This window comes from Akebia trifoliata, chromosome 2 (genome assembly GCF_017979445.1).
Source record: "Akebia trifoliata isolate Shusen 1 chromosome 2, ASM1797944v1, whole genome shotgun sequence".
NCBI lineage: Eukaryota > Viridiplantae > Streptophyta > Magnoliopsida > Ranunculales > Lardizabalaceae > Akebia > Akebia trifoliata.
The window spans coordinates 1,400,942-1,426,747 of NC_141376.1; the positions used below are offsets into that span (position 1 = coordinate 1,400,942).

Genomic DNA, 25,806 nt, shown 5'->3' on the forward strand with positions numbered 1-25,806 from the left:
ACTTCAAATGATTTCAAAATTGCAAGAATTTTATTTTGTAATAAAAAATTCAAAAATCAACCTACCAGTCTAACCTAGAAGGGTCAGGTCTGGGCTATAATTAATTTTAGTCTTGATGGGGGTATGGGACTGGCCTAAAGTACTGCCCACCTATTTAAAGCCGGGTTAGGACTCAACAAAGATCGTCCTGAATCCGCCCATTGGCAATCTAAAGGTGCTCTAGCCCCGACTGAATTTTTCTATAAAAAATATCGAATAATTAACCCCCTCCTTTTGATGGATATTAGAGATAGCATCAAATTTTAAAACTTTTGGACAAATCCTCTTAAAAAAAGGTCATGATGGTGTCCCGTTCTCATAGCAATTTACGGTGTCGACATGGCACTTTTTTATTTGATTTTGTGCCAAGCAAAAAAAAAAAGAGTTACAATCTAATTTGGTGTCTAGTTCAGACGGTGTCTATAGGGCATACTTTGATTGGAGAGTAAAAACATCAGGTTGTCGACCTAGTTAGGAGGCCGAGGTGACTTAAACTACAACTAAAGCGTGCCACATAGACACTATTCCTATAAAAATAGGAAAGGGACACCGAATTGGATCCCGAGCCAACAAAAAATGGCTTGTTTGGGGTCTTACATGTTTTAACTGGTTAGGATCCATTGACCCATGAGAAAACACATGATCCCAATTGTTTAGATACAAAATCCCACAGTTGAGAGATTTGTGTGTATTATGATGACACAAATCTAGGAGATATGCATCCCAAGGATAAATCACAACCATTGATTTTTTATTTAAACGGTTTGGGGTCATGTGGTTTTTTTTTTTTTTTTAAAGAGTCATTATTCATGAATCAAAGCATTCTGACCATGGTTTTAAAACTTGATATTTCGTCTCGTCTCGTTCAACTCCGATATCGAGTCGTCTCGGACGAGTTTTTCGATACATTTGAGACGACTTGTGAGACAAATCAATAAATTAAATTGTGACTCGTAAATCTCGGTCAAAAAATGATTTTGTGAGTTGGTATCATTCAGATCTGATACCAAGTTAACTCGGACGATACGTCTCGATTTCGAACTCGGACAAGTTTAAAAACCATGATTCTGACTCATGTGTTAAATTCTTACCAAACCAAAACTTATCTATTCTAAAGGAATGAGATACCATTCTGGATGCATTCTTTAAAAATAAGGATGTCCTGGAGCCAAACTAGCACGACTAGGTTAGTAAGACTAGGTTAGTAAGATTTTAATCTTACTAAGGGTTGTTGACCTCACGTAGATTACCACAGTGGCATTCCATCGCTACATCCTTCTAAATATTATGGAAAAACTCATTTATATATATATATATATATATATATGAATATGAATATTTTGAGTTTGATCGAAATTGTTGAAAATAGACGGTTATCGAACTCCCAAACTTAAAATTGAAATTTAATAATGAAAAATATTTTTTTTGAAGTTTTTTTTTCAAAATTCTTAAAATTTCATCATCTACAATCATATGGCATCTGATCATGTTTTTTGATGACACCACAAGGTGATACGGTTAGGAAAGCTTTCTTATTAACGTAGTATGGGAAGTGTCTCAATGTTTTTATAAAGATTAATGATCGTCCGATGCCCCCCTCTAACATACGCCTCAGAGTGGCACGTGCTAGAACCATAGATTTTTTCCTCAAGATAGGCAATTGTATATATTTATGAGAATGTGCAATTGTGTATCCCGAGGATTAAATCTATGGTTCTAGTCAATGCCACGTCAAGGAGAGTATGTCAGAGGAGGCGTCGGAGAATCATGACTCTTTTAGAAATATTTGAGATACTAATTTATTTTCTTCAAATGCATATCATACATCATGACTTTAGTGTTTTCCTATAGACTAATGAAAAATGACCTCAATGCCCTCGACACCATTATCATTATTATCATCATACTCAACATTATCACAACCATCTCATCATTATCATCACCTTCATCATCAACATCTCATCTCCGTCGTATACAAGAGGTTGACGACAACTAGTTTTGAAAAGAAAAGACAAAGATTTCTAAGTTTTTTTTTCTTTAATTTATGAGTCAAGATTGAAATCAGGGGCTTGTCAACAAAATGAAAATAGAAGAATATTTGAAAATTTCATCAAAATATAAAAGGAACACATGCCATATTTATCCTTCAAGTTAACAACTTTATTATGTAGATTATTAGCAAATCATCATTTACAATGATGAGCCCAACATTGACATAAAAGAAAATCAAGATTATCGATTAATGTTAGTACTTAGCCTTTACTGACCAAAAATCTTGGCTTCGCCCTTGTCAAGTATAAGAGTTAAGATCTTACTTTGCAAGGAAAGTGTTTTCCAACTCCCAGCCATTAATCAAAGGTAGTAAAGCCCAATAACAAAAAGTTTTTGAAAAATGCTAGCCTCACTAACGGGTTGAGGCTCTTCGTTAACATGACCGTTGGGATGAGAGGGATTCCCAAGAAAAAGTGTATTCATCCCTAGAAACCTGTAACTAATCGCAACGAATTTTGTGTTTTCCTCAAATCCAAATGGTGACGTTGATGGAGAGCCTAAACCGTGGGCTAAGGCAAGAAAAGTTCAAAGTTTTCTCAAGTAATACTAGAAGCACGTAGGAAATGAATATAGCTAAGAGGATCACCATGCGAGCTAACCAACAATCAATGGGGTTGGACCACGTGGATAAGGATGAGCTAGTTACCACTAAATCCTTCTAGACATTTTGACATGTGTCGTGATCTAAAATGGTGGGTGGGTTATTCTTATAGCTTCTTATAGTAACATAGGATGTTTACCCGGCACATTTTGATTGGAGATTAAATACATCGAACTAAGTGCTATATAGAAAACATTTTGATTAGGAGGCTAACGTTTTTTAAACATGATTTTAAATCTTGTGTGAGACTAAGATGACTCATCCAATACATTTCGACATCGTCCACCAACAAGAACCATAAACAAGTCATATGTATCGGACAAGATCTAAAATCATAGTCCATTTTTCTCATTGTTGAGCGAGACGACTCAAATATATCGGAAAACTCGTCTGAGATGACTCGATACCTTTCATGGGCGAGACGTCAAAATGAATTTTAAAACCATGATTTTAAACTCCAACCAAATGTGTCTGGTAAAGGAACGGACCACCTTCCCACATTCCCTTTTGGGTTTTCTATATTTTAGGTGCCCCTTGGATTTTCAAAATGATGGACATACGAGAGATTAATAGAAAATTATCGAAATACCTGTATTTTAAACCCATTGCTAAAAAATTCAAATGAAAATCTTAAATAAAATAACACTAACATGTAGCCAAACCTATAAATATCATTTATCTCATTACAACTAAAATTTAGATAAAATAATATAGTCCGCTAATATTATTTCAATATTGAGATCTCGGAGAAGGATTAAGGTCTATTATACAATCAATAAAAAAGAAATAAATATAAAGTATTTTACTATGGAATACTTTTCAACATAAATCTAGAGTTGAAGAGAATGGATTTTTGGGAAAATAATTCAAGGTTTAACTGTGCAGATATATACCAAAATCACAGAAAGATCCCTTACGTCTCTCATGCACTATAGAAGGCCTCAATAAACCATAAATAGGCCTTGCACGTTAAAATTGCTGAATAGACTATGAATGATCTTCCCATAGCCCAAGTTTGGGTTTCTGTGAACAAAAATCTTTGATTTAAATCTGTCCAAGTGATCTTACTAGATATTAGATCGGAACAAATCTACTAAAACAAATTTACCTAACAATGGAAGTCTAGATAATGCATCCACACTCAATTGAGCCCCTAATTTATAAAAATTGCAGTGACATCAATTTGACCTTTCGATGAATTAAAAGTCCATTAAATTAAAGATATAATTGAAAAGTCTTTATCATCGTATATCTATATAAAATCTACTACATAAATCAACAAAGACAAATAAATATAAAGTTTTTCACTATGGAAGACTGCTCCAAATAAATCAAGAATTGCTCAAAATGGATTTTTTGGGGGGGAAAAATCAAGGATTTATACTAGGTAGTAAACCTAATAATCAGGCTAATCCATGACCCAACAATGAAATAGTCTTTAGATAATACATCCACCCTCAAGTGTTTTGGTGGGATTTACCAAAAGCCCCTAAGTTAAAAAAATTGGAGGGACATCGATGTGACCTTTCCATTAATTAAAAGCCCATTAAATTAAGGGTATAATTGAAAAATCACTACCATCTTATACCTATATAACTCTACTCCATAAATTAACAAATATAAAAAATTTCGGTATTGAAGATTTTCCCAAATTAATCAGGAGTAGAACATAATAGATTTTTTGGGGGGGAAATTAAGAATCAACTGAGTAGATACAAAAAGCATAGAAAGATCCCTTCATTTCTCATAAATTATAAGTCATACGTAAGTCTTACAAATTAAAATTAGGGAAAATTATGAAAAAAATCCAAAAAAAATTATTATTTATCAAAAAGAACATAATTTTTGAAAAATTACAAAAAAGATTAAAAAAACCAACCATTAAAGGGCCAGTATTTTTTGTTCTCGATTTAAAAAAAAAAATCGATCATTAAAGGGTCATTTTTTTTCTCTCTCTCTTCTATTCTCTTATCTCTCCTCTTTAAGTCACTTATTTAAAAAAAAAAAGTCAACCATTAAAGGGCCAATTTTTTTCTCTCTCCTCTTTAACTCACCTATTTAAAATAAAAATTCAATTTAAAAAAAAAAAACCCATCAAAAGGCCAATTTTTTTCTCTCTCCTCTTTAACTCACCTATTTAAAAAAAAAATCGATTTTTTTCAAAAAAAACCGACCATTAAAGGGCCGATTTTTTTTTCTCTCTTCTCTTCTCTCTCTTCTTTAACTCACCTATTTTTTTTCTCTCTCCCTCCTTGATTTCAAGGACACAAAATAAGTGAGTTAAATTTTGATTTTTTTTTTTTTTAAATTGGTAAGTTAAAGAGGAGAGAGAAGAGAAGAGAGTGAGAAAAATCAGCCCTTTAATGGCCCTTTTTTTTTTTTTTAATTCGAATTTTTAAAAAAATAGGTGATTTAAAGAGGAGAGAGAATATAAGAGAAAGAGAAGAAATACCGGCCCTTTAATGGTTGGTTTTTTATCTTTTTTGTAATTTTTCAAAAATTATATTCTTTTTGATAAATATTTTATTATTTTTAAATTTTTTTTCACAATTTTCCCTTAAAATTACCTAATAGACTATGAATAAGTGTCCCGTTTGATAAAATCTTTAGTTTGAATATATCCAAGTGATTTATATTAGATAGAGACCTAATAAATAAGTCAATTCATGGTCGGATCAAACCTATTAAAATAAATTCATCCAATAATGAAATAGCCTAAACAATGCTTCCATACTCAAGTGGATTGGTGGGATTTACTAAAAGCACATAACCTATAAAAATTTGAGTGACATCAATTGAAGTTTTGATTAATTAACTAAAATCCATCTAATTAAAGATATAATTAAAAAATTACTATCATCTTACATTTATAAATATCAAAGTCAAAATCATTAAAAAAAATCTTTAATCAATTTCTTCCCGAAAAGACCTAAGTTCACTCCTCAAAGAAGAAAAACTCACAAACATTTCCCTATAGAAGAATAACAGATGTCCAAGACAATACTTGGATTCTAATCTCTAGAAAATTAAGACTATTAATATGTCTTCAAAGTAAAAAAAAATTATTTATTTTAATCAATCAAACTCAAGTTTTGAAAAATCTTGAGGGAAAATCAAGTCTATAAGGTATATTCCATAAATAAAACTTCATTTTTAAATTTTTTTTTTTTTTTTTTTTACATAAGCGAATAAGCAAGTCTTTGTCTACTTTTACTGAAGTCCTAACTATTAATTAGAGGAAAACCACTTCATTAAATCGAGTGCAAGCATGAATTGTACGATCCTTATTAATTAAATCAGTCTGCATCTAAGGGAAGGACGTAGAGATTCGATCTTCATTGACACATGCCTTCAGCCATAAATAATTTCAGTTGCCACGTGACTTGTCGTGCAACATCAGCCATGACACGACGAACTATCTAGATTAACACAACTTTAGTTTTTAATTCGTATTTTATAATTTATCAAAATTTAATATGCCCTCTTAGTTAGAACAAACATGATGCCTACTAAGTTCTAACGTTTTCCCTATTAAACTATAATAATCAAAGAAGAGTGGGGCCCTTGAAAGGACAAATCACACCGCCATTCAGAGTGGGGATAAGGTGGGCATTTCTATTATTTAAGATATTTATGGCGCACAATCATGATATAGATATTATTTTGCTGACGTGTAATTATGGAATTATATAAGTTTTGAGTGTGAAAATGACCATCAGTTTAGGCAACACCGTATGTAAGGTTGCGAGGGTGCAACTCAGCTTGCTTGAGACCCCACGTAACCTTCTCTACAATTTACAACTTGTATATGTTCTATTAAGTACGTAAGACAACCATTTGAAGAAAATTAAAAACACTTAGTTAACTAATTGAATAACTTATCATTCACATCTACTACAAATTTTGTTTAAGAATTAACAACATAATTTGGTTGAGCAACACTGATGAGCCAACGATGGAAATTAAATTAGGTCTGCTTTAGTCATAATCAACTTTTACTAAACCCTTATAGATATTTAATGTATTTGTTACAAATAAAATTGTCACATAAACCAAAAATTTTGTCGTGAATGAAGAATACGACCTACTCTACCTAACTCAAGTTGTGCTTGGTGCTACAGTGGATATATAAGATGGGTTGGAAGTGGTTTAGGAGAGTTGGGGCCTAGCTCAAGTTTGATAGTTTTAATGGATTGGGTTTGGGTTGCCCCTGATCCGCTCCAACTGCACCTCTTTGGCCTTAAGTAACGTTCGGCTCAATATTACCTTTTGACTGGGTCATTTACTACTTATTAAAAGTTAAAACATGGATGAGAGGGATGGTAGACAAACTCAAAAAAGTAAAAGGTTTCCGTGTATAAAATAATACATTCGTACACAAGTTGTTCGATGAGTGATTCGCTCTGATTTCTATGTAATTATACATGTTCCTCGGACTTGAGTGACGAGTTGGTCTGCCATGTAAACCATATATATCTTTAATTCATCTTAAAGTTAGGATCATAAGGAATTAACCTCTGATTTTGGTGACATTACATCTTTATTTGCCATATGGATACTTATTCAATAGGATGATCTTATCAAGTGTATTCTTGGATTGTTAAATCAATTCATCCATTGTTTGAAATCCAAATGGCTGAGTTTTTTTTTTTTTTTAACTTGCAAAGGATGCACTTGTCTATAATTCCTAGGTCTGGATAAAAACATAAGCAACCACCACCCATGTTCTAGGACTCATCATGATTAATTGGCATTGTCCGTCAAAATGATTAAAAGGTTAGGATCTATCTAATTTGCATTATAACCTTTAAGTCATGATAAATGACCTAAAAAAAATACTCAAAATCCACTCAACTGACATGGTATTTGCACAAAATCATAGGTTTTTTTTCTTGGGATACACAATGAAAATATCTATGATTTTATGAACTTAAGTAAATTTTGATTAGCATTTCTTGAGTTAGGTTATCATTACACTACATGAAAAAAGGGTAAATTTGACATTGAGATCCATCTCGAATTTAGCTGAATTTAGTTAAATTTATTGAACCTTGACGTCAAATTTACCCTTTTTTTTTGTATAACTTTATCCTAACATATTTACTTGTTGAAATCTCCACGTCAACGGAATATATATGAAAAGTCATCCTAAGCCGACTCAAAAAGATTCTCAGATAACTTGACATTGTGCACAGAACCATAGATTTGTTTCCTTGAGATATAAGAGAAACTAATCAATAAGTGTCTGCGCACTGACACGTCAATTGAGGGTATTTTTGAGTCAGTTCATCAACATATTTCAGGTATAAAAGATAAAATGGAAGGAGGTTGAGGAAGAGAAATCAAAATTGTATGTGTATTAAGCAATTATTCTAGTGACTTGAGTCTAAGAACCCAATGCCTTAGTTGACAACTAAAGCGACAAATTCTAATGAAGGGATTTCATGTGTTCTCACTCTTACTATTTCTTTAATTCATTATTATATTTATGCGTTATGCGTGTAAATCATAATTATAGGGGTGAGTCCTAGAGCATGGGTGATTGTTCAAACTTCTAATATGATATGTGATATTCAAGATTTTATAGTGTATGTTCAAGGCAACATCAACAATTTGGACAAGGTATGGCAACAAATGCATCATCAAGCTATATTTAGGGATTCGGGTCCGATTTGGATAATCTAGGACTAATTTGATATAATAGAATCGTCACAGTATCTAATCTATATTTTGGGATCATGTCCTTGTTGAATTCCAAGCCCTTGCTCTAAAATCAATTAATCAAATCGAAATAAGTTCAATATGTATCAATAAATATATCGGCATGATGTGATAATATGATAACGAATGATTCAAAAGTAAGATGGAATGATAAAAGAAGTAGAGAAATTAGATGACTAAAAGACTACAAAGATAAATTTATTATTTTTAAAAATGTTAGTTATCGACATATTTGATCGCAAAGATTAATTATTTGTTATTGTCTTTATAGTTGTAATGGAAGTCCTTTTCCAAGTAACTCATAGTATTTCGAACTGCAGTTTTAATGGAGAATCCTCCCTTTCTTGTTAAACTAAGATACTAGTGTAATATTTGCCAAAGATCCTCTAACGTCAAGTAAGTACTTGTATAGAGTTTTGCCATATTCAATTTCTTATTAGAATATGTATCCGAAATTCTGATTCTAAATTGACATCAACGAATCAGCTCTAACCTATTCAAGTGAAAATTATGCACAAAAGCAAGCCAGTATGATCAATATAAAGCAATATGGTGGTGGCTAATATAATTCTAATTATAATGATGATACTAATAGTACGGATACTTGATGTATGTTTTACCATGATGACTCTTAAGAGCGATGATATCTTCTTAAGTTGCTTTTTAAAGTATAAATTTTGTTTAGTCATACAAGGTCCAAAGATTAATAGTTGTCAAAAAGGAAAAAAATATTATCATTTCTAAGTAGAGTAGCGAGGAATGCACGCGGTCTTGATACGCGGGTGACATGGTAAGAGCATAGAATCAAATATCATTTTCATCGGGATACACAAAAAAAAGATGTGTGATTCGATGTCTTTGCCGCATCAGCCGCGTACAAAAATTGCGTGCATTCATCATTATTCTTTTTATAAAGCAAAGTGGGACATCTCCAACCGACATTGTCCATTTCAAGGCGCGCTCATCGGATTGAAACTTAAGCCACTCCTGCCATGTGCGTACTACGCACCTTCCAAGTCTTGAATCTCGAAACACCTTCGCATCCATCCCCACTATTAAAAAAATGACACGTGGCACATCATGATAAGTATAACGTGTCTACACCGACTTTTCGTATTTACATTCTCCATGCCAACGTATGGGCCCCCCCAGATACAGGTGTTCACCATTCTATTGGTGGACGGCACGCAACGCCATACGATTGTTACCTATGCTGATGGCAGACTCTCTCTCTTCTCTTATTTTCCTACTTTTGCTTTCTTTTATTTATTATATACTTTCGTTCGTCGGTTTGGTTAATCGATTGGCTGGCTGGCCTTTCACTTTCTTTATTTGCTTCATCGCGTGAGATCCGCGTTGGCTTCACCTATAAAATCATCTTCTCTCTGACTTAAAACCATCAGCTCAAAACTCAGAGGCAGTCTTATTGTTAAGAAGAGTAATTTCTTTTCTTGTTTGTTTAAATTAAGTTATTTGTTTCTTGAATTTTCCACGATTCAACTTTGATTCAATTATGGCGGAAGAATATCACAACAAGAGCCACGAGTGCGACACCAAGACTGAAGGTGAGATTACAGATCGTGGTATGTTTGATTTCTTGGGAAAGAAGAAAGAAGAAGAGAAGCCACAGGAGGAAGTCATCGTGACTGAGGTTGAGAAATTACACGTGTCAGAATGTCATGAGGAGAAGAAGGAGGAGAAGCCCAGTCTGCTTGAGAAACTCCATCGATCTCACAGTAGTTCTAGCTCATCGGTAAGTAATTAAGATTTAAGAAATCTGTTTTCTTGTAATTTATAGCTTTTTTTTCTTTTAAATGACTATATTACCCCTTTATTAAATCCTGATCCTGATTTAAAAAAAAAAAAAAACAATGAGATCAAACGTAGGGCTAAGATGGGAGGATAATCCTAGGGATCCATTTACGAAAGAAACTCTAGAAAATATGTACTGTTCCATTAGAGATTAGACATACGATTTCATGGAGATGGGCTCTAATCTGAACCGTCGATTATTATTAATATTATGTTATTTTGTGGGTGATCTTTCAGTCTAGCGATGAGGAGGAAGAAGGGAAGGAAGGATGTGAGAAAAAGAAAAAGAAGAAGGAATTGAAGGATAAGTTAAAGGAGAAGATATCATCATGTGAAGAGAAGAAACACGATATACACGAAGAGAAGAAGGAAGAACACCATGAAGACACTTCCATCCCAATTGAGAAGTGTGATGATGTACACGTGGAGGGAATCCCAGAGGGAGAGGAGAAGAAAGGATTCCTAGACAAGATAAAAGAAAAGCTTCCAGGTACACACAAGAAGGAGAAGACCGAAGAGTGTACTCCAGTCGTCGTCGCTCCCCCTCCACCTGTCGAGTGCGTCGAAGAGGTCTCTGAAGGAGAGACAAAGGAGAAGAAAGGGTTTTTGGATAAGATCAAGGAAAAGCTACCAGGGTACCACAAACATGAAGATGAGAAGGAGAAGAAGGAGGAGGAGAAGAAGAAGGAGGAATGTTGCAGCCATTAATTAAGTTTGAGATATTGTGGTAATTAAAGGCTGTTGTGTTGTTTTTGTTGATGTTTGGTTATTAGAGTATAAGAGGTGTTTAATTAATTTTCTTATATATATATGTGCTTATGATTATTATTATTATGTAAGTTTGATTTGGTGAATTTTGCTGGGGGAGGTGTGTTATTTCCATGATATCTCCTTGTTTGTTATTTGTGAATTTTAAGTATTAATGAATTTGACTGCTTTCTCTGTTTATTTATTTATTTTTAACTTTATTCTTTGTTTGTGTTTGATGCTTTTCTTATCACGCTTAACCACTTTAATTATAATGATGAAACGTAAGAAAAATGATGATTCTGGAATTGCTTTTTGTAAAGAAAGAAGAAAATAATAAAGGGCATATCTTAAATTTTCAATCTAGTAGTAGAGAATAAATACAAGATAAGATCTTTTGATCACATCTTGGTCCTATTAAGGGTTTGAGGACAAGTGGTGCCTGTCGTGATCAGTCACATAATTTTATTACGAAAACTATATGAATATGGAGCTATTTTAATTGGACTTTATTGTTCAGGATCAATTGTGAGCCACATGGGTATGGAGACTAGTTGTTAGGATTCTGATGGATCAGATGATTGTGAATATGATCAATGAATCTGGAAGACATAGTATATTTATTTTTTATTATTGAATTTAGATATAGAGTAATCATTTTCTGACGCCCCTCTTTACATTTGCTCTCATCCCAGAACTGTAGATTATTTGTATTGGGATATGTAAATTATAATATATATATATATATATATATTTTATATCCTTAGGCAAATGATCTACGATTCTATGATGGGGCATAGGGGGAGTGTCCGTCCCTTATGTGATGATTAATCCCGGTTCTAAAAGCAATATGCCTCGATATCCCTCCAAATATCAATTTTAGCAGCATAATGGTGTTTCTCTGTTTTTTGTTTTTTTTTTTTTTTTCATCCATTTGTCTTAGTTACCCTTAATATAGTTTGTCGAAAGGTTTGGTCTCGCATAAAATTTTATTGTATAAGATCATTACATGGAGATAATTAATTTGACTATGGTTTTGTAATCCGTCAATGTTCTGCATTTTGGAATCTGAAGTACAACTTATCTGGATTATCCTGTGAAGACTATTGGCATATTTCGGAGTTTCAACTCTCCAAAAATCATCAGCTTCTGGGTTTCTCAGACTCGGCAAATTCTATGCTCTCATATTTAATATGTGTTAAAATCAGAGCTATTCAAATTGAGCTTACCCACAAAAATGCCGGGCTCGGCTAGATTTTGAAAATTTTCGAATGGGCTCAATTATGATGTTAATGGGCTGGGCTTTAAATTGAAAATACCAAAGATCAAAAGATGACAATGGTCAAAGGGGTATGTCATCAGCTTGAAAATACAAGGGTATCTTAAATGATTAGAAAGGTACATAGAGGTATTTAAATTTCAAAAAAAAAAATGAGGGGGGAGCAACTGCCTCTCTGATCCCTTCTTGGCTCCGTCCTTGATCATCTTTCAAAGTTACAGCCTTGGAGATCTCTAGCAATCTAGAACAAGGGAGAACATTTTTTTCACCCCACCTCGAAAAAGGCACCCATTGATTTTGCTTCTTCAAGCCCAATCCAAGTCCAAACAAGAATGCAAGATATCTAACACAACACTATATAGATCAGTAACAATTTTCATAAGAAGATATGGGTTGTTGGTAGGTATGATAAGAATCACAGAGGTCTTATTAAGAAAATAAAATCAAGATTTATTCGGTAGGAATGAAAAACATCGTTGCCTGTGAGTTACTATCCCTGCCAACCCCCCATTATGAAATACAATGAGGTACGATAAAGTTGTAATCTATTAAACTTGCATTAATATAAAAGATCAAAAAAAAAATTTTGAAGGATGGAATAATTTATTTCTCAAACTGAAGACACAAAAATTTATATATGTATTTCATTTGTAGACACTCTAATGCTTAGAAAAATCAAAATTTTAAATGTTCTTGATCCATCCCAGGTTCACTAATTATAGACTCTAGTGTAAAGCAATCATTGAATTTTGTGATGGAGGGGCCTGATCTAAATAACTAGGATTGTAAAGCCAAAGGTAAGCAATCAACATGAAAAATCGTACCTATTTGTCATGAAAATTTGTACTAAAGGTCAGCAATCAACATGAAAAAGTGTACCCATTCATCGTGACCAACATCAATTAACTCCAAGAGTTGAACCATTTCATTTTGACTTTGGGACAAGTCCTTACTCACACCTAGGTGTTTATGCACCTTCGATTGTCGCCACACCCATGCCTTAGATATCAAATTGCACCATGTCCATGTCTACGTGCATTAGGCACCCATGACGTCGCAACACACATCATTGCGAAACCAGGACACACCACGTTCTAGATACCCCAACCGAATGAATAAGAAAGCTTGGGCAAACCCCTTCCTAGTGATGGATCCCATGACCTCACAAAATGGGGCTCTGCCATGTTCTAGGTATCCCAAATAATAACGTTGGCACATTAATGGAGAGTTCAAAGTGCATTACAAGAGTATCAAAGTGTATTACATGTTTGCACATGCAAACACCACAGTTGAAGCTATTGTCTTTCATGAAAAGCAGAGGGACTTTTGTACCCTTGAAGGTATATCAAACACATGATTGAGATTTCAAGAAAATTATATTTTTCCTAGGAATCAATGCATATTTCCTAAGGGATTATATTTGATTGGAATCCCTAGCAGTAACTTCTCATCTCAGTCGCATGTTTGACATTATGTCTCAATTAACATTTGAGGCTATAATTTTAAAAAACAAAAAATGTCACAATTAGTAGTGCTCTTCTATCAATACCAGCGATGGAGGTGCCTTAGTTTTCTTCATTAACAAAACCCAACAAATATGAGGAGTATCCAATGAAGCATTGGAGACTTCGACATAGAAATCCACTCTTATTTTGGTGAATTTTTCCTAAAAGGCTCCAATGCAAATGTGTTTATTTTTGACTTGGGAATTAATTGATCTCCATGATTGGCTCCCAACAGCTGTTAAAAGACCCATCACATCACATATATGACTATTATTATTTACTAGTTATAAACCTTAAACATGGTTTATACAATTGGGGAATGAGTTGTGAGTGACCTCATATTACACATTCTGATGTGAAAATGTACAGAAACCTTAGATGCTTTTTGAGGTACGCTTCCTGTGCCCTTTCACGTTATGACGTGCAATATGAGACAATCTTGAGGAGACTTGAGCATTATTCGTGCTTTCTAATCTTGAGGAGACTTGAGCATTATTCTTGACTCTCATCCTCCCACCAATAATTTATTGGACTGTTAAATTGACACCTAAATGGGAAGAGATGACTAGACCCTACTGCTCAAAGATAAATGCAGTTCTATTAGAATCAATTTAATTCCATCTCAGCCGTGCCATGTTGGCCAACATGGACCACATTGGCAACAAGAACCTATATCGAAACATGGTCCCAACTTCTTCTACCTACACATTCAATAAATCACCCTGATTGATGATTTTTAGATATTGGCTTCAAGCATTTTTCTCCATTAGCTTGGGAGCTGCAATTAATGGATCTGTTTTACTTTATAAAGTCCGTGATTAGCCTTATAAATCTGGTTGAGCTAAATATTTATTTGTCGCTTAATGAACTATTAAAGGAAACATGGAGCTACTCAACTCCCGCGTACTACGGGATCCTAATTCAATTCAATTGACTTTTGACTTTTGGTCGAATCCAGCTTTTAGTCCGCAAGTCTTACTATAGGAACTCAGATCACTGGGTGGGTATTCGGCTATCTTGGCCAAATCATACCTCTAGTAGACAAATCCTGACATAATATAACACAAACTACCAACCCACGGCGGAGTAACCCAAGAAGAGATGCTTATGTGCCAACTCAAACCAACCAACATCATCACTCCAAACTAAGAACCACACCATCAAAAACTATATTTAACCCTTTATCCAATTCATTGATCCACAAATACCCTACGGTTATTCAAAGATTGTTAAAAAAAAAAAAAAAAAAGCCAAAGTAATGCCGAGAACAAAATGGAATCCATACCCAACCTTCCTTTTACTCCTAATCAAATTAGGCATAATTTGTAGCTCAATTAAAGCGGCTAATGGCCAATACTTGATTGGAGTGGGTAGCTACGACATGACGGGCCCTGCAGCCGACGTGAACATGATGGGTTATGCCAGCATGGATCAGAACACAGCTGGTATCCACTTCCGGCTAAGGGCAAGAGCTTTCATCGTTGCCGAGAGCTCATCCCAAGGTGCAAGGTTTGCTTTCGTTAATCTTGATGCCGGCATGGCTTCCCAATTGGTCACAATTAAGGTCTTGGAGAAACTTAGATCGAGGTAATTGAAGCCTTCAAACATTATCTAATAGTACATATAGAAGTATTTCATATTTGTAGTATCCAAACATTTTCCTTTGTGTAGGTATGGAAATGTGTACAATGAAGATAACTTAGCAATCAGCGGTACCCATACCCATGCTGGACCGGGGGGATACTTACAATATGTTGTTTACTCTGTAACTTCCCTTGGCTTCGTCGAACAATCTTTCGATGCCATTGTTACCGCCATAGAACAGGCCATCGTCCTGGCTCACAATAACCTTAGGCCAGGTTCTATTTTCATCAACACGGGTGAGTGTGTGTGGGTGAGTCCATATTAATAAAAATCAAATTAATCCATGGGCCTTGTGTAAATTACTATTTCACGTTATATGATCGGTCTTGTTTTTTAGGCGAGGTTGAGAACGCTGGGATAAACAGGAGTCCAAGTGCTTATTTATTCAATCCGACGGAGGAGAGATCTCGATATCCTAACAACATTGACACACAAATGACTCTTTTGAAATTTGTGGATGGAGACAATGGGAAAAGCTTAGGAGCTTTTAGTTGGTTTGCCACGCATGGAACGTCTATGAGCAAAAACAACAAGCTCATCAGTGGAGATAACAAAGGCGCCGCTGCTAGGTTCTTTGAGGATTGGTATATAAGCTCAACCAACTCAGCTACAACACCCAATTCAACCAATCTATCAAGTATGTATCTATTTGTAAATCAACCTTGTTGAAGTTAGCAAGATTTGCTCTTACTAACTATACTTCTTATGGAACAGATGAGAGCACATTGATTGTAAAAGCAGAGAGAAACAAAGCCAGTGGAGGGCAACCATGTGATAAAACAAGTAGCAAAGCTTTCAAGGTGAGGAAGAATGATGGGTCCCAATTTGTAGGGGCGTTTTGCCAATCAAACGTTGGAGATGTGAGCCCAAATGTCTTGGGCGCATTTTGCATAGATAGTGGATCACCCTGTGATTTCAATCACTCAACATGCAATGGCAATGATCAGCTTTGTGTGGGCCGTGGACCTGGGTACTGATTCTTCTCCATTTCATTTCTAGTTAGGCTTGGGCCTAGGCCCACTACATCCCATGAGTTAATGATTTTGTGTGATTAGGTACCCAGATGAGATACTAAGCACAAAGATAATAGGGGAGAGACAATTTAAAAAGGCTGTTGATCTCTTTACCGCTGCTACAGAAAAATTAGTTGGGAAAATTGATTATCGCCATGTCTATCTGAATTTCACAAATCTCGATGTGGAATTGGACGGCAAGATAGTGAAAACATGTCCTGCAGCACTTGGTCCAGGTTTCGCTGCGGGCACTACAGATGGGCCTGGTGCATTTGGGTTTCAACAAGGTGACACTAAGGTGAATAATGAACTTATATAATGTAATCTACACTGAGGCACAATAAGCCTTACAGCCCATATTTCCATATTTTTGCCTATGCAAAATGTATTGAGTCTGGTTCCAAGTGTTAATGGGCTTGATAAAATTATGGCCCCTATCAAATAACAGGAAAAAGAATGACCCATTGTGGACTCAAAGCCTTATATTGTGGGTCAAATGGCAAATAAAATTGATTTGGGCTGCAAACGTTAACTTGTGTACTTATTATGATCGGCTTTGCAGATAAATGACTTTTGGAAAATTGTAAGGAATATGTTGAAAGAGCCAAGCCAATATCAGGTGGACTGCCAAAAGCCTAAGAACGTTTTGCTTGACACTGGGGAGATGTTTGAACCTTATCAATGGGCGGTAAGAAGTTATGAATTAGTAATTTTATTGAACCAATTCAAATATCATCTGCTGCTAGTTTTTATACATATAGGTACAGCTCATAAGGAGAGAAACAAGGCAATGTGTCTGATGTGGGACTAAGCTCAACACACCCCCACTCGTGTGGGCTGGACTGGGCCAAAGCACGTGGAGATATGAATGAGTGGGTGACGTGGAGGAGAGAAACATCCAATCTGATGCCATGATAAATTTACTCAAATCAATTGACAATGAATAGAGATAGACAAGGCAATGGGTGTCCCATGTGGGACTAAACTCAACAATGACCTCATAATTTGATCCACTAATTACTTTATTGTTTGGTTCACTCACTGGTGGTCCTTCACACCAAAAATGGATCTGATTTACCAATTTTCCAATTTGCTAGCTCAAGAATGGTTTCAATTTTAATTATAATTTTATTTTGTTGGAAATACAGCCTGCAATCCTTCCGATTCAAATACTGAGGTTGGGGAAACTGGTTATACTCTCAGTACCAGGAGGTTAGTTTTCTTATAATTTAGCATGAAACACAGAAAGAAATAGCAATAATAATTGATAGTATTATTAACTCCTTGAGCTTCACAGAGTTCACAACAATGGCGGGTCGACGACTGAGGGAGGCAGTGAAGGAGACACTGATAAGAAATGGAAATGGAGAATTCAATGATGACACGCATGTCGTAATTGCTGGTCTAACAAACACTTACTCCCAATATGTTGCCACCTTCGAAGAATACAAGCAACAGAGATACGAGGTACACATGATTTACACGCGCCCACACACACACACATCCATGCATTCACATATGATTTCAGTTTTTAACGTTTCTACTAGTTAGATATTGAAGGTCTACACTTATTAACCCAGTGAACATCCTAACCTAAATAAAATCACAAAGGCAGTATAGAAGAGTATACAATAAATATAACAAGATTTAGGCACTCAGTAGTGAACCCTGAGGGGGTGGCTCAATGGCAATTTTGAATCCAATAAGCGGTGAGAGTCCGTAGGCTGTGTGTTCGATACCCAATATGAGCAATATTTCCTCAGGGCCACCCATTAGGGTGTTACTGCACTTACCTGGTGCGTGTGATGTTCGGACATTGCACGTTCCCGGGGGATGGTCCCATATGCCATGGTTACAGCCCTTAGTTGGACGTAAGTCTGGACACCCCCGTTATAAAAAAAAAAAAAAAAATAAAGGTAGCAGTAGTATGGCTACGCTGAGATGAGAGTGATTCCTAAACTGTTAAGAGTTTATAATCTTTGTTAGAAAATTGTGTGCAAGAATCAGTTATAACAATCAAAATAGAACGGATACGATAGAATCCAAGTGCATTTCAACAAGATTGCCTATGGTCAAGGATGATGATGAGATCCTTTCACTATATTTTTGAAAATCAGAATTACAATTTTATTCTCTCTCAAAAACTGAAAATTCCTCATAAAAAAATAAAAACTTAAAACAAGTTTATTATGAATATATTAATTGTAAAAAGATAAATTTACCCTTACGAAAAAACTTAAGAAATTAAATAAAAATTTACTTCAAAAATTTGAGTTGATTGGAATCGCTCCTATAGTAAGTGTACAATAGCTCCCTTGGTGATCAATGAATCACTAGACTCAAATGACTAGATTGCAACGCGATGTACAGGCGGCTTCCACACTATATGGTCCACATACATTATCAGCATACATTCAAGAATTCAATAAACTAGCAACAGCCATGGCTAAAGGGGAAAAACCAGGTAGCAAAGGCCCATCACCACCGGATCTTTCATCGGTTCAAATCAGTCTACTATTAAAGTCTTTACGCGACTTAATTCCATCCGACAAGAAGTTTGGTGACATAAATCAAGACATAATTGTCCCTAAAAGAGGCTCCTTCACAAAGCTAGAGAGGGTAAGTGCCACATTCTGGAGTGGGCACCCTCGAAACGACCTACTAACTGAAGGCACCTTCGCAGCTGTAGAGAGGCTTCAAGGGGAGCGATGGATCCCATCTTACGATGACGATGATTTCTGCTTATACTTCAAATGGGGAATGGATAACAGTAGCTTTTATGGTTTTGGAACAATTGAATGGGAAGTACCAATGGAAGCCATTTCTGGTGTTTACCGTCTAAGGCACTTTGGTTCATATAAGGAGTCAATCATTTCCCCTATCAAGTACTTCACTGGTACATCGAGTGCATTTGTTGTGTCGTAGATGGTTATTTGGCTGACTATGTAGACTTTTATCAGGCATGTTCAGCCAAAAGGAAGTTCCAACCAGTGTAATTTGAACTAAAATAGATTAAATGGTTGTGATATGATGATCTTCTTGTAAGAATTTGTCTCATGCATACATTTAAACATGAATCTTATATTTGAACTGTTAAGAGAAGAATTAAGAAAACGTATCAAAAAATAAACACAAGACAAAATGTAATCACATAGAAACACAAATTTTACGAGATTCCCTATAGATTGAGGCATGTACACAGATCACACCAATTCCACTATGAAGAGAACACTCATAGATATAAATTACAACCTTTCACCAAAAACGAGAAATATAAATATCCTATAAAACCGTAACTAGGACTTTACATAATATTAATGAAATTATGAAAATACTCTTGAAAAAAATGTTTACCTTCTTGTTGACCAATACTATCAAGCTCCACAAGCCACAACATGAATATGATCATCAATGCATGTATCGTTCAATCTCCATTGAAACCATTTAGGGTTGGAAGCGTACCTAGCATCTTTAACCTTTTAATAACAAAATTCGGTGGGTACTTAAATTAACAAAATCAATTAAGAATGGGATGGGTGCCAATCCATTCTTTTATTAATGGGAGCAAGAGAGCCTAGTGTTCTCTATTTAGTAGGATTCGAAGGCACCTATTTGTCGAGGGACACAGTTAAATCATTTATGCAGGTCAGGTGTGTTGTAAATAAAAGTTGGTCTGCCAATAGAATTTCTCTTCCCGAAATCCTTCACATAGAGACCGTAGATTGTAGAGCCCGATTTAAGTTTTTAAGAATATTTTGTGAGACACAGACGCGAGTACGCGATTCATTTGGAGTTGAGCTTGAGCATCTGTTGTAGTTCAGCCTTCATCCATGTCATCTGCGTCTTCTTCAAGCTCCGACTCTGGTTTCGAAAACCCTAATAAGCGGTTAGGGTTTATTAAAAACGCGATTAAGAGGAAGGACAGCTTCATCCAGCTATTCGCCATGACTGGAATCCTTCTTCTCAGCGTGAGATCTCTAGGGCAGAAGTACCGCATCAACGACCTCCTCGAAGACACCTCTTCTCTCAGAGACGAACACGAGTCTCTCACTGAGAGGATGAATCACATCAAGCGTAGCCTCCTCGATGAAGCATCTCTCGATCCCACCGGTTTATTAGCTTCCAGGCTTCGTCTCCTCTTCGGTAGTAGCGACGAACAATGATCTGTCATCTGAGTGAGTGAATCGCTCCTTACACTCATCAATCCCTACTCCTTAACGTTTATCAAATTCTTTCAGGAATTTTTGTGTGTGGAGATTTTGTGTTGATTTAATTCACGGACGAATGAATTGTCACTGGAATTGCTCTGCTCTGGAGATAGTAGAATTAGAGATTCTGTGCTATTTGGCATAATTTGTTATGTTTGATTTAAATCAAGATTTATAATTCTATATAGTGGTTTCTTGGTGACAATTAGAGATTCTGTGTTATTTTAGCTATTCTGCAATGCTTTGGTATTGGTGACAATTAGGTTTCAGTGAAATTAAATAAATAAATAAACAAACTGTAGCAGAAATGTGTTCTCTAAGTAGGAAATAGAGTCCTATCTATAGAATGATTGAACAATCTTTACCTTTGAGAAAGCAAGTCTCAAAGTTGCAGCCAACGAGACATTATACAAAGGATCTTCAACTCTCGATAGAAGAACAAGAACTATTAAAATGTATAATAGAAAGATCACATAATGAAATAGAGTAGAGTAGAAAGAGAATATAACAATTTTTTCTCTAGATATATATTTTCTGGAATCTAGAATTGGAGTTCAAATAGATACACAAGTGTCGACTCATGTCTCAAACACACACCTTTTGAGACCAAACAGTCACCGACAGTCAAAAAAGGAAAGGTTTGCAACTTAACACTTGCACCTCTTTAAAAGGTGAGTTTGCAGATACCATTCCTCGTGTCTGTGCTCACACAACGTTGCTCAGCTAACCACAGGTGTGTGTTACTTCATTGGATCTATAAATTAGAATGCGATACAACCTGAGATTCCTCCCATCAATTTTTTGGATAAGTTGGAAACATCTAAAAGAGTTTGAAGGTACTACAACATTGTTGTGTGCAACTAAAGTTACCCCCAAGAAAGAGTGGGTAGAATGCAATTCAATTTCAAGTTCGTACCAGTACCATCCATTAATTTTTTTGAAAAGTTCGAATCAACTATAAGAGCAAATAAAGCATTGGAACTTGTAGTCTTCTCTGGAAGAGTCTAGAGAATTATTCTGTTGTACCATAGTTATTATATAGAGTCTCATATTGTATATAATAGGAGGGTCTAGAATAGATCTAAAGAATGCTTTTTTATATAGGAAAATTTTTTTATTAAAAGAAACAAAAGAGGAGGCTGAGACAACCACCCTACAAACAAAAAAGAGAAACAGATGGCAAAACTACAAAAGATTCATGCATTACATAGAGAATCCCGGTTGAACAAAAAATCCTCAGAGAAAAAACCTCCTCTAAAGAACTTCTAGGAAGGTTCTAAAGTGAGTATAGATTTATGGAGTCTTTTGGAGAGGTTGTTAGATCATTGACGTACCTTTCAATCCAGGTCATCCATTTCTCCTCTTCAAGTCCTTATGATAAGAATGGTAAGAAGAAGTATCATTTGGTTAGATGGAAGACGATTTGCATGCCCAAGAAGAACGGGGGTTTGGGCATTAGGGGTCTTAGATTAACCAACAAAGCGCTTCTAGGTAAGTGGCTTTGGAGGTTTGGTGAGGAGAAGGGTAGTTTGTGGAGGAAGGTGATTAAAGCTAAATATGGGGACAGGAGTCTAGGTTGGTACAGCGGCGAGTCTAAAGTCTCGTATGGGTGTAGTGTTTGGAAAGGGATTTTGAAAGTTAGCAAGGATTTTGAGCAAGGGATTAGATTCAAAGCAGGCATGGGGGACAGAATCAGATTTTGGGAAGATAATTGGTGCGGCTCTTTGTCTTTGGCGACTCAATTCCCATCCTTATACACTTGTTCTATTAAGAAGAACCATTCAATTCAGCAGTGTTTGGTTCGCAACGAGTCCGGTCCTACTTGGGATTTGGGGTTCAGGAGAAATTTTAATGATTGGGAGCTAACTGAGGTTACATCTTTCCTTGATCTCCTGCATACTTGTCACCTCAATGAAAGCGATCAGGATAGGTGGGAATGGACTAAAGCGAAGGATTCGAGATTCTCCGTAAGGTCATTCTATAACCAGCTCACTCCTCTTGTTGAGCGGGCCATCCCAGGTTCTATTATTTGGTCAAGGTCAGTGCCCTCAAAAATCTCCTTCTTTGTTTGGTTGGCTTCCCTTGGTAGAATTCTTACGATGGATAACTTAATTGTTCGGGGTTGGATCACTCCCAACTGTTGCCCCCTTTGCTTGTTGGAAGGGGAATCGGTTGACCATATTTTAATTCATTGTTCATTTTCCTATCAAATTTGGTCATATTTCCTTGGTTTATTTCGTATTAATTGGGTTCTTCCTCGTAAGTTTTCTTCCTTGTTGGATGAATGGACCAGTAAAGTCTTCCACACCAGAAAACGTTACCTGTGGAATATGCTTCCTTCGGCTATTGCTTGGGGGATTTGGATTGAAAGAAATAACAGGGTGTTTAACAACAAGATCAGAAGCTCTCATGCAGGTTTTTTAGAGATCTTGGGTTTATTATACCTATGGTCTAAGCAAAACATAGAGTTCGCAGGGACTTCTTTTGATGGTTTTATTTTTAGATGGGACTCGTTATGTAATTAGTGTTTTTGTTTATTCTTTCCTTGTTGTTCTTTTGAGGCTTTCTCGGCCTCCTTGTACTCGGTTCTCCTCTTTGCAATATATTATACTTATCAAAAAAAAAGAAAGGGAGGTCCCTCATTTGTAACCAAGCTCTAGGAGTGAACAAAAGCTCATAAGATGATTACATGCTTTTTTTTAATGTTCTTTTAGTGAGTGGGTAAGGGCATTGATAAGTTCAAGGGAGCTTGCTATATAGAGAGGATTAGCATGAGTGTCACATTAATGCTAAGTGTGAAGAGGCTAACTCCACATGTATCTTGCTTCGCATTTTGCACCATAACAAGGCATAGGCACGAAGAAGGAAACAAAAATATGAATAGGTTACTTATGTAGAGCACCATGTGTATGACATTGCTACACAACCTCAAAGATGTATGGTATGACTGTTGTTTGCTCAACTTACTTAAATTGGACGAACGCATATACCGAAATATTTATGTGAAGTTCTTGGCTCGAAATATCAAATAAGCCTTTTAATGATAACATATGTAAGAACAATTTGATATTTCTAGCCAAACCATGGGGTTAGGTGCAGCTTTTGACAAAACTGAGGTGCAACAAAATAAAATATGCAAGATAACATAACATATGAAAAAAAAAAGAGCAAAAGAACAAGAACACACCACAATTTTTACAACCTTTCAATTGAAGGGGAAAAGCCATATACCATTTTCCAGGATTTCCACTATTTATACAATGGATTACAACTCTTCCCTAATTCTTAAAAACAAATGGAGAATATTAGGCATAGAGAAAAATATGCACAACTTGTGGGTAACACAACTTATTGAATGAGGTGGATTATAGTGAGTACAACAGATTTAGTATATGCACATGGATAGAACCAACTGACAAAAGCATATCCACACCCTAAGAGAGACCCAAACAATTTCTAGAGCTACTCTTGCATACCATGAGATATGAAAATAAAAGCAAATAATGAATAACATGTATATATAAAACATTCATTGAAGTTGATATATCTCATTCAAGCTTTGGTTCATAGAGTTTGATTACTTTTGTGGTTTTTATCTTAAGTCTGATTATGTGATCCTCAAATCCCAAAATTTTGTCCCATTTATCCTTGAATTCAATAATTGCAGCTATTTCAATTATCAAAAGAAAACAAAAAATTGTAGATATTTTCTCAAAGTTCAAAATTGTAGCTTCTTTGTACAGGTTCCTTGTTTTCATCGTAGGTTCTTTGTCTTTAAAGTCAAAAAATTGCATATTCAGCTCCACATGAGGGGGACCTCAACAATTGATACATGTGTTATTGCATTTGGTTGCTACCATTAACTTAGAAATTAAATAATTCAATGCGAAGAGATGATGTGAGAAAGCTATCTATATGGAGCAGTTGATCCATGTTGTATTGCATTTGGTTGCAAGCATTAAATAACTTGATACAAAGAAGTGATTTGGAGAAGGCTATCTATATGGAGCAGTCAAAAGGATTTCAAGCTAAATGTGAGGAGTGCATGATTCACAACCTAAGGAAAAGTCTATATGGGTTGGAATATTCTCCGAAACAATGATACAAGAAGTTTGATTCATTCATGGTGGATCATAGGTATAACTGAACAACACCATATTATGTATGTACCTATTCATAAATTTTATTATCATGTTTCCTTTTTGTTTCTTGCGTTTATCCTTTTTCGGGGAAGTTAGCTTGACCTCTCCATTTTGTTTGCTGTTTTTTTCCTGCTATTAATGTACAAAAAAAAGGAAAAAAAAAAAAAGAAAGCAAGAGTTGAGCAAGTCCTTTGCCATGAAAGACTTGTAGGGTCGACAACAAATTTTAGGGAATAAGATATCTCATGATGGAAATTTTGTGGCTGTCGCAAGAAAAATACATTGATAAAGTACTTGAAATGTTTAACGTGGACCAAACAAGACTAGTCAGTTCTCCATTTTTGGGTCATTTTGACTTTATTTCCAAGCGAAGCCCTTTGAAGGAGATAGGCTAAGAGATGAAGACGTTTTACAGGCATCAGCTGTAGGAAGTTTGATACATGTAATGATATGTACAAGGCCAAACATTGCAGATGCAACGTGGTGGTAGCAAATATCTTGCCAATCCTAGCAAAACACATTGTGTAGCAACTCCGTGGATTCTCAAGTATCTCAAGGAGCGTTGAAGATGTTTTTATGCTCTGAAAATTGAAAGCCCATGTAATAGCATTCTATAAATGCAACATGATAGGAGATACCCATTTTAAGAAGCCCATATTGGAGTACTATGGCAATCCAAGCCATGGCCTTGTCTATATAGTGCATATATATTGCTACCACACAAATTTGTAAGGTGATGTTGTGGAAGAAGAGAATCTTTGGACTTAGTTTTGAACAAGGCTTGTATGCTATTACCGCAACAGGTAAAGTTCCATTCACTTGAGGAAGAATCTTTTTTCTTTTTTTTTTTTCCGCTAATCACTTGGGGAAGAATCTGAGAATTCTAGATCTGAACACATTAGTATGGGATACCATTGCATTCAAGATATTCAAGGAGAAGAGAGAGAGAGAGAGAGATGTGTGAGTTCTATTGTTTGGTTTTGTCCAATCTCTCTCATTCGATTGGTTTTGTGTTCTGCAAGAGTTCTGTATATATTGATATC

The 25,806-nt window shown here is 35.5% G+C and overlaps 3 protein-coding genes across 3 annotated transcripts; all 3 read left to right on the plus strand.

Moving 5' to 3' along the window:
- Positions 1–9,712: 9,712 nt before the first annotated feature.
- On the plus strand, positions 9,713–11,173 carry LOC147408623 (uncharacterized). The gene is made up of 2 exons (XM_086420058.1): positions 9,713–10,166; positions 10,463–11,173. Exons 1-2 carry the CDS (start codon positions 9,927–9,929, stop codon positions 10,931–10,933), a joined length of 711 nt encoding a protein of 236 aa, XP_086276184.1. The 5' UTR covers positions 9,713–9,926; the 3' UTR covers positions 10,934–11,173.
- A 3,153-nt stretch (positions 11,174–14,326) lies between these two features.
- LOC147408624 (neutral ceramidase 2-like) lies at positions 14,327–19,882 on the plus strand. Its single transcript, XM_086420067.1, has 9 exons — positions 14,327–15,343; positions 15,428–15,636; positions 15,738–16,037; positions 16,115–16,370; positions 16,456–16,711; positions 16,976–17,101; positions 17,562–17,625; positions 17,711–17,880; positions 18,784–19,882. Exons 1-9 carry the CDS (start codon positions 15,015–15,017, stop codon positions 19,336–19,338), a joined length of 2,265 nt encoding a protein of 754 aa, XP_086276193.1. The 5' UTR covers positions 14,327–15,014; the 3' UTR covers positions 19,339–19,882.
- Positions 19,883–20,092: 210 nt separating this feature from the next.
- LOC147408625 (uncharacterized) lies at positions 20,093–24,784 on the plus strand. Its single transcript, XM_086420088.1, has 2 exons — positions 20,093–20,588; positions 24,546–24,784. The coding sequence occupies exon 1, from the start codon at positions 20,244–20,246 to the stop codon at positions 20,574–20,576; it is 333 nt and encodes a 110-aa protein (XP_086276214.1). The 5' UTR covers positions 20,093–20,243; the 3' UTR covers positions 20,577–20,588; positions 24,546–24,784.
- The last annotated feature ends 1,022 nt before the right edge of the window (positions 24,785–25,806 follow it).

Bases quoted from the DNA above. Each gene is read 5' to 3' on its own strand.
- LOC147408623 (XM_086420058.1), top strand. From the start codon at position 9,927: ATGGCGGAAGAATATCACAACAAGAGCCACGAGTGCGACACCAAGACT. The intron at 10,167-10,462 runs GTAAGTAATTAA...GTGATCTTTCAG, and splicing joins ACAGTAGTTCTAGCTCATCG to TCTAGCGATGAGGAGGAAGA.
- LOC147408624 (XM_086420067.1), top strand. From the start codon at position 15,015: ATGCCGAGAACAAAATGGAATCCATACCCAACCTTCCTTTTACTCCTA. The intron at 16,712-16,975 runs GTGAATAATGAA...TCGGCTTTGCAG, and splicing joins TTCAACAAGGTGACACTAAG to ATAAATGACTTTTGGAAAAT. The intron at 17,626-17,710 runs GTTAGTTTTCTT...TGAGCTTCACAG, and splicing joins TATACTCTCAGTACCAGGAG to AGTTCACAACAATGGCGGGT.
- LOC147408625 (XM_086420088.1), top strand. From the start codon at position 20,244: ATGTCATCTGCGTCTTCTTCAAGCTCCGACTCTGGTTTCGAAAACCCT.